The 8538-nt window shown below is 37.8% G+C and overlaps 1 protein-coding gene across 2 annotated transcripts in view; it reads right to left on the bottom strand.

Annotated features, from left to right (window-relative positions):
- The window catches only part of ANAPC1 (anaphase promoting complex subunit 1), a 115185-nt gene that overhangs the window by 68235 nt on the left and 38412 nt on the right, over nt 1-8538 (bottom strand). For both annotated transcript variants that reach the window (XM_023518812.1, XM_012811065.2), the window contains exons 14-16: nt 4621-4755; nt 3535-3675; nt 2035-2095 (exon numbers count right to left, since the gene is read on the bottom strand). In XM_023518812.1, coding sequence (XP_023374580.1) covers nt 2035-2095; nt 3535-3675; nt 4621-4755 — 337 coding nt within the window. The remainder of the gene's footprint in view (nt 1-2034; nt 2096-3534; nt 3676-4620; nt 4756-8538) is intronic.

The following is an 8538-nucleotide window of genomic DNA, read 5'->3' as shown; positions in this document are numbered from 1 at the left end:
AGAGTCTCACTATGTCACCCGGGGTAGAGTGCTGTGGCTTCACAGCTCAAAGCAACCTCAAACTCTTGGGCTTAAGCGATTCTCTTGCCTCAGCTTCCCAAATAGCTGGGACTACAGGCACCTGCCACAGAGCCCGAATATTTTTTTGTTGCAGTTGTCATTGTTGTTTAACTGGCCCAGGCCAGGTTCGAATCCACCAGTCTTGGTGTATGTGACTGGTGCCATAACCACTGTGCTAACCAGTGTGCTACGGGTGCTAAGCCTATAGGCAGATTTTTGATTAATATTTTTGGTTCATAAATAAGGTGATCAAAATGCCCAGTATACCTGAGACAGTCCTAATTCACGTTCACTGCTACAATTACTAATCACTCTCCTCTTTACTCTCAAATATGTATGTCCTAGCTTAGGTGACAAATTAAAGGTCACTCTATAAAGAACTACAATTTCTATGTGAGCAAATTTATTTAAAATATTGCTTAAATACTTGAGTAAATATATGATATTCAATATATGCATCCACAAATAGCAATGCCTACTGGCAATATAAGATGTTCTAAATCAGTATTTCTGTTAACCAAAACTTTATAACTCTTATTTTTGACAGCAGTTTTTTATGTTTTACATACTCTGTCTTAAATGGATTAAATACCACTGCTCAAAGTCATTAGTAGAAACATCAGTGATAGCACTATGTATCCATACAGTGAACCCCTCAGGGTGGCCTGGGCTACTTCTATGGAGAGGCCTGGATCTGTCAGTAGTAGTAAACAGCTTCAAACTTCAATGTTTTTGCATTCACATAACCTCTTTTTACAGGATTCTTTTTTTTCCTTTCCCTTTTCATTGTCACTGGGCCCATGGTCAACAGCATATTCTTTTTCTTACCAATTTGCTAGGTGCATACATGCATAACAAAGGTTGGGTATAAATGGCAATAAATGCTACAAAACCTAACTAAGCATGTCAAAGCCGAATCCAAAGTAAGTATAAACCAGATGCTGTGTGAGGGTGTATTAAACCCTTTATAAGTAAAATACAAAACTTCTGTACATGAACTATGTGACTTCTATTTGGCTATAAAGGAGTAAGATTTTATTTTGTTTTTATTTTATTTACTCCACTATTATTTCTTTCATATATTTTGTTTAGGCTAATGATAATTCTACATACTTGGCCTTGGGACTACTAACTAAATACCTTTTGAAAAGGCAAAGAATCTATAAACCAACTTGAAACATCATTTACTATATCGATGAAAAAAAGTTTGAAAAAGAAGAAAGTCATTCTAGTCTGCCAATGCTTTGCTTTGGCAGCTATATTTTGAAATCAAAAGACATCATGAACATGTTTACACATACAGTCTTTTCTTAACTTGTATTTGTTCGCAAATCCTTTTAATTCTAATATTTTGCTTATTTTTCTGTTCTGAAATATTCTTTTTTAATTTTTTATTTATTTTGTTCTGAAATATTCTTTCCTAGAGTCTTCCAAATTAATTTCAGTAATAATTCAAGCAGAATCCGATATTTATCAAAATACTTTTGATCGTACTTTGATTATAATACTAAGTTTTATTCAATTAAGGCAAATACCTTAATTTGCAACTTATCTAAATGTAGAGAAATTTATTTTAAGATTAAAATCATTAAATATGCCAAGAAATATTTTAATTGCTTAAGCTACTTGTTTCTCAGGTTTTCTTGCAAGAGGCATGTGTATCTTATAATCTTACTGCATAATATTCCTCACCTTAGGGATTTCAGAGAAACAGAATTAGCACATCCTTCACGCACCCCTTCAGGCAACATCAACTATACTCCAGCCTTATAGCACCCACAAAGTAAATATCACAAAGCACTTCTCAGCTCTTTAAAGTTTCTCAACAAATCAAAAAAACTTAATCTAGTAGACTCAAAAATGGCAAAATAATTTTTTAAACTCCAATTATTAATGTAAATCAGTAACTGGTCCAAGTCTTACAAATCAAACTGAGAACACACAGAAGAAATAAGGTCTGATTCTCAACTGTACCTAATTGAGAAGTGGCAATTTCAGGAATAGTGATCCTAACCATGGAGCCATTACTCAGTTCCTAGGGAAAAGAATGAAAAAAAGAAAGCAAAGAGGATTTGTGCATTCTAAGTCAATGAATGTCTTAAAAATAGCTGGTGCTTTACAAGACTGTTTGCCTACCACAGTAAAATTCAATACAATAAATGAAATGCATTACTTCAACAAAAATGAACAATTCTAACTTTCAGAAATAAAAATGTACTATTGGCAAAACATTTTCAAATTCTTATTTCAATAAAAAGTGCTCAATTTATTTTTTTTCTTAAGATGGAGTCTCACTTTGTCACCCAGGTCAGACTGTCATGCCATCAGCCTAGCTCACAACAACCTCAAACTCCTGGGTTTAAGCAATCCTCCTGTCACAGCCTCCCAAGTAGCTGGGACTACAGGCTTCCAAGACAATGTCCCAAGGTCTCGCTGTTGGTCTCAAACTCCTGAGTTCAAGAGATCCTCCTAGCTCAGCCTTCCAGTGTGTGAGGATTATAGGCGTGAGCCACCAGCATGCCCAGCCTTAAAAAAAAGACATGCCCAATTTTTATACAGACACTAAGAGTCACCATCATCGAAAGGAGGATACCTATTTTTAGTGACAGGACAAAAACCTTGGCAATAAACAATTCAACTCACAAAGTAAGTTTTTGCTTTCAAACATTTTTAATAATAGAAAAACTTCTGCCGGGCAGGTAGCTCACTCTGGAAGGCCAAGGCGGTTGGACCGCCTGAGCTCATGAGTTCAAGACCTACCTGAGCTCATGAGTTTGAGGTCAACCTGAGGAAAAGCAAGACCCTCATCTCTACTAAAAATAGAAAAACTGAGGCAAGAGGATGGCTTAAGCCCAAGAGTTGGAGGTTGCTGTGAGCTATGATGCCACAGCCCTCTACCAGGGTGACAGCTTGAGACTCTGTCTCAAAAAAAAAAAAGTTCGAAAACTTAAGCAGAATTACTTTATACTTAAAAGCTAAAGAGTATACTGCTACATCAGAGCCTCACTTAATTGGCTCGTAGCTATAACCAGTGTTCCTTTAAAAAAAAAAGTGTACAAAAAATGACTCAAAAAAAATTTTTTTTTTGAGACAAGAGTCTCACTTTGTAGCCCTCAGTAGAGTGCTATGACATCACAGCTCACAGCAACCTCAAACTTTTGGGCTCAAGCAATTCTCTTGTCTCAGCCTCCCAAGTAGCTAGAACTACAGGTGCCCACCGCAACGCTCAGCTATTTTTAGAGATGAAGTCTCACTCTTCTTCAGGCTGGTCTCAAACCATGAACTCAGGCAATCCACCACCTTGGCCTCCCAGAGCGCTAGGATTACAGGTGTGAGCCACTGTGCCCAGCTGACAAATTTTTTTGAATCATGAGAAATGTTTTTTCATTTTTCAGACAAAATTTTGCATTCTGAAAAATGTGAAATGTCAACTCTATCTCTTGAAAGCTATCTAATGTTTTAAAGCATACTTACCAGAGTTACTCTGTTATGAACAGGATCTCTGACAGAATGAATGTAAGTACCAATTTGTTGGAAAGTACAATCCTCATTATAGAGAGAATCATGAAGTTTTGAAGAATCCCTCAGTTCTGGAACTGGAGACAATAGAACAACCTGTATACAATACAAATGAAGTATTTCCTAAGAAATTAAGGTAATCTCTCTGTACTTCCATATACTCACCTTCTCAATAAAGCTTATTTAAGGGAATGAGTTACTATTAATAAAGCACTCAGAACAGTGCCTAGCACATATAAAATCCTCAAATAAAATTTATTATTATTCCATCCCCATCATGCCTCACCCAACAGACTACCTATATACTTTTATGATTACTCATTCCACAGATCTGTTGAGTTAATCCTTAACTTGTGTGCTAGAAGATAAAGATGCAAATGTACGTTAAAAAATGTTCTGCCATCTCCAGCCTTCCTAACTATACTATGTGATTCCTCCTTGCCCCAAATGCCTCTTTCTACTTATCCTCAAGGTTTAAAAAAAGTCTGGCATGCCTCTCAAAGATGATTTTAACATATCATTCCATCAGGATATATCTTCCCATCAGTGAATTCACCATGGTTAATTTTTGTCCTTCTTTCATAGTTCTTAACAGTCCACTTTAAACCATCATTCCTTGGCCAGGAGCAGTGGCTCACATCTGTAATCCTAACACTTTAGGAGGACAAGGCAAGAGGATCACTTGAGTGCAGGAGTTTGGGGTTACAGTGAGCTATGATCACATCACTGCACTCCAACTTAGGTAACAGATCAAGACCCTATCTCCAAACTGAAAAACAAAAATTATGATTTCTTATACAGACAGCCCAAGTAAACTGTGAGATCTTTAGATGGAAAAGAATGTATCATTTTCATCTCCCTAGCACCTTCAAAAATTACCACACAAGTCCCAAGGTCAATGTACGTTAACTGAATCATCCATGTTTGAAAACATTTAAATACTAAAAGTAAGTTAACCATGGAAAGAACTAATATTTGACATAATGACTTTAAAACAATATTCTTTTTTTCTTCATTTACAAAACCTCATCCATTTCTTACCTCATCCAATGATCCAAGTAGTTTACTAAGAGGCTTAGGAGTACTAACACCATCAAGTGGAGTACTGGGCCGAGGCATTGTGTTGGACATTGTCAGGGAAGGAGCTGGCAGTCCAGGAATAAAAACCTTCCCCACCTTTGAGCAATAAAAAGATATATAAAAAAAAAAAAAAATTGGCTTTAATGAATCATAACTTTAAATAAAATGTTATGGAACATAAGCACGTGTTTCTTTTGACACTTCAAAGTTTATGCTCACCAAGCACAACTAAAAAAAATTAAAATTTTAATAATCTATCAAATTCCACTATCAAATTGCAAATACTCTTGCATAATTTCTTTTGGCCTGATTCCTTCTCTTTGTTACTAAAGACATATTTTTGAAGGCAAGAGGTAGTAGGGATATTAATATATAGTCAAGACATTATACAAAATTGCATATACTGTACATTTTTCTACCTTATTGGCAATAAAGACAACAGAGAGAACTTTCAGAGGCTATAAGGAGCAATCTTGTTAACTTAGTGTCGAGAAGAGAGAAAGAATACCAATTATACCCCAGGTCCTAAAAGGAAGAGTCTGGGTGATGCTGAAGAAATTAAATCCAACCTAATTCAACTGCACTCTCTAGTTTGTTATCTCTGTATTTTATGATAAACTCTCAAATATTTCTTCCTCAAAATTATTTTACATAAAGTAGAAAAAATTCTCTAATCTTAAATGAATGCGCTGACAATCCATGCTAACCACACCTTATTTAAGCTATCTGTAGGGTTCTCAGGAAAAACACAACAGAAATTCCCCTCCATATGGGATAAAACTTGACAAGACTATAAAAAGAGATGTTTGGAACTAAAGTGAAATTTTAACAATATACACATTTATATTAATAGACTACTCAAACACTAATAAAATAACAGAAGTTGGGCCAGATATGATGGCTGATGCCTTTGGAAAGGCCAGGGCAAGAGGGATCCCTTGAGGCCAGGAGTTTGAGACCAACCTGAGCAACACAGTGACCCTGTCGATATAATCAACAGAAAAATTAGCCAGGCATGCATGCCTGTAGTTTTACCTACTCAGGAGGCGGAGCCAGGAGAACGCTTTGAGGTTGCAGTGAGCTATACACTGCACTCAAGCCTAGGCTACAGAGCAAGACCTTGTCTCACAAGTGGGGAAAAGACAAAAAGTTGCCTAGAGATCTGTGCCTTTAGGAATGACCTAATGATGAATTCCCTAGGTTTTCTTTTTCTTTTCTTTTTTTTTTTTCAGAGTCTTACTTTGTCGCCCTCAGTAGAGTGCCATGGTGTCACAGCTCACAGAAACCTCCAAATCTTGGGCTTAAGCAATTCTCTTGCCTCAGCCTCCTAAGTAGCTGGGACTTACAGGCGCCCACCACAACACCCAGCTATTTTTTGGTTGTCGTTGTCACTGTGGTTTGGCAGGCCCAGGCTGGATTCAAACCCTCCAGCTCCGATGTATGTGGCTAGCACTCTAGCCACTGAGCTACAGGCACTGAGCCAGAATTTCCTAGATTTTAGTGTTGGGTTTTTTTTTTCTTTTTTTAGAGATATGCTGATGGTCACAGACAAAAAAACGCCCCCGAAAATCTTGCTCTTTCCAGCCAAAGTGTTGGAAAAAAGGACCAAGCAGAACAAAAATATTTCCACTATACACCATACTCCATGCAAACACCAAGATAAAAGCCACAGACCTCCCACTCTCCCTACCAGGAGGTATAATAAAAATTGTGAACGCCCTTCATTCATTTGAGGAAGTTCCCTTCTACTACTTGAGAGTATTTTTTGTCTTGAATATGTATTACACTTTTATCAAATGATTCCTCTGCATCTATCCAGATCTTTGGTCAGCCAACTATGTTTCATGGCCAAATATGGCTCACTGTTTTTGTACAGTCTGTAAGCAAAGAATAACTTTTACATATTTAAGTGGTTAAGGAAAAAGATGAATAAGTAACAGAGACTGTATGTGGCCCACAGAGGCTAAAACATTTATAAGACCCTTTATATAAAAAGTTTACCAACCTCAGATTTAGATGATCACATTTTTCTGTGTATGTGTGTGTGTGTCTTGGTTTCTTTTTGTTTGGTTTGTTTTTGAGGCAGTATCAGGCTATGTTGTCAAGGTTGGTCTCGAACACCTAACTGAGCAACACAGTGATCCTGTCAATATAATCAACAGAAGGCTCGGCACTTGCGGCTCAAGTGGCTAAGGCGCCAGCCACATACACCTAAGGTGGCAGGTTCGAATCCAGCCTGGGCCCACCAAACAACAACGACGGCTGCAACCAAAAAACAGCCAGGGATTGTGGTGGGCATCTATGGTCCCAGCTACTTGGGAGGCTGAGACAAGAGACTCGCTTGAGCCCAGGAGTTGGAGGTTGCTGTGAGCTGTGATGCCACAGTACTCTACCCAGGGTGACAGCTTGAGACTCTGTCTCAAAAAATACATATACATATATATATAATCAACAGAAAAATTAGCATTGCCTGTAGTTTTACCTACTCAGGAGGCTGAGCCAGGAGAATCAGGATCAAGTGGTCCTCCTTGAATTCCCCAAAAGTGCTGGGATTATGAAAGTGAACCACCACAGGGGGCCTACTCCATTATTAATAGTTAATTACACTGACTGATCTTCAAATGTTAAAACCTACCTTGCCTTTTTGTTTTTTATTATTTATTTATTGGGAGGTAGAGTCTCACTTTGTTGCCCTCAGTAAAGTGTCGTGGCATCATAACTCAAGTAACTTCAAACTCTTGGGCTCAAGAGAGTCTCAAGCCTCAGCCTCCCAAGTAGCTGGGACTACAAGGGCCTGCCACAATGCCCAGCTATTATTTTAGAAATGAGGTCTTGCTCTGGCTCAAGGTGGTCCTGAACCTGTGAACTCAGGCAATCCACCTGCCTCAGACTCCCAGAGTGCTAGAATTATAGGCATGAGCCACTGCGCCTGCCCTTAACCTTGCCTTTTTGGAATAAATGCTATCAGGTCATGATGTATTATCTTTTTTATCAATTTTACTGACTTCCCCCCGCCCCATGAACCAGCCTTTTATTTCATTGGTTCTTACTATCTATTTTTTATTTTATTGATTCCTGTCCTTAATTACATTGTTTTCTTTATTCCACTTACTTCCAATTTCATCTGCTCAAATTTCCTACTTTCCTAAAGTGTAAATTTCCCTCATTGATTTCAGACTTTACTCTTTTCTAATACAAGTGTTTAGTGCAATAAAATTTCCTCTCAGCAATGCTTCATCTGCACTCAACAAATTAAAAAATGGCAGGGCACAGTGGCTCATGCCCATAATCCTAGCACTCTGGGGGCTAAGGCCAGTAGATTGCTTGAGCTCCGGAATTCCAGACCAGTCTGAGCAAGAGTGAGACCCTCATTTCTACTAAAAATAGAAAAATTAGCTGGGCGTTTTAGCTCATGCCCACAGTCCCAGCTACCTTGAAAGCTAAGGCAAGAGGATCACTTGAGTCCACGAGTTCGAGGTTGCTATGAGTTATGACGCCATTGCACTTTAGCATGGGTAACAGAGTGAGACTCTGTCTCAAAAAATTAAAAAAATAAAGACAAATGTAAAGTGTAATTTTTTTTTCATTCAAGTCAACATATTTAATTTTTCTGTGACTTTTTTGCCTATTGGATATTTTTTAAGCTTTTCTTAAATGTCAAGCTAATGCACTGCCTCAAACATTTGTTATTAATTGCTAGTTTATTTCCCTTAACTTTAAGAAAGTAGTATTAATTTGTATGTTTTCTTTTTTTTTTTTTTTTAAGAGATAGAGTCTCATTTTACTGCCCTTGGTAGAGTGCCATGGCATCACAGCTCATAGCAATCTCCAACTCTTGGGCTTAGGTGATTCTCTTGCCTCAGCCTCCAGAGTAGCTGG

This window comes from Otolemur garnettii, unplaced genomic scaffold, assembly GCF_000181295.1.
Source record: "Otolemur garnettii isolate 467f Iridium unplaced genomic scaffold, OtoGar3 scaffold00148, whole genome shotgun sequence".
Taxonomy (NCBI): Eukaryota; Metazoa; Chordata; class Mammalia; order Primates; family Galagidae; genus Otolemur; species Otolemur garnettii.
This window is presented reverse-complemented; position numbering and strand designations above follow the sequence as displayed.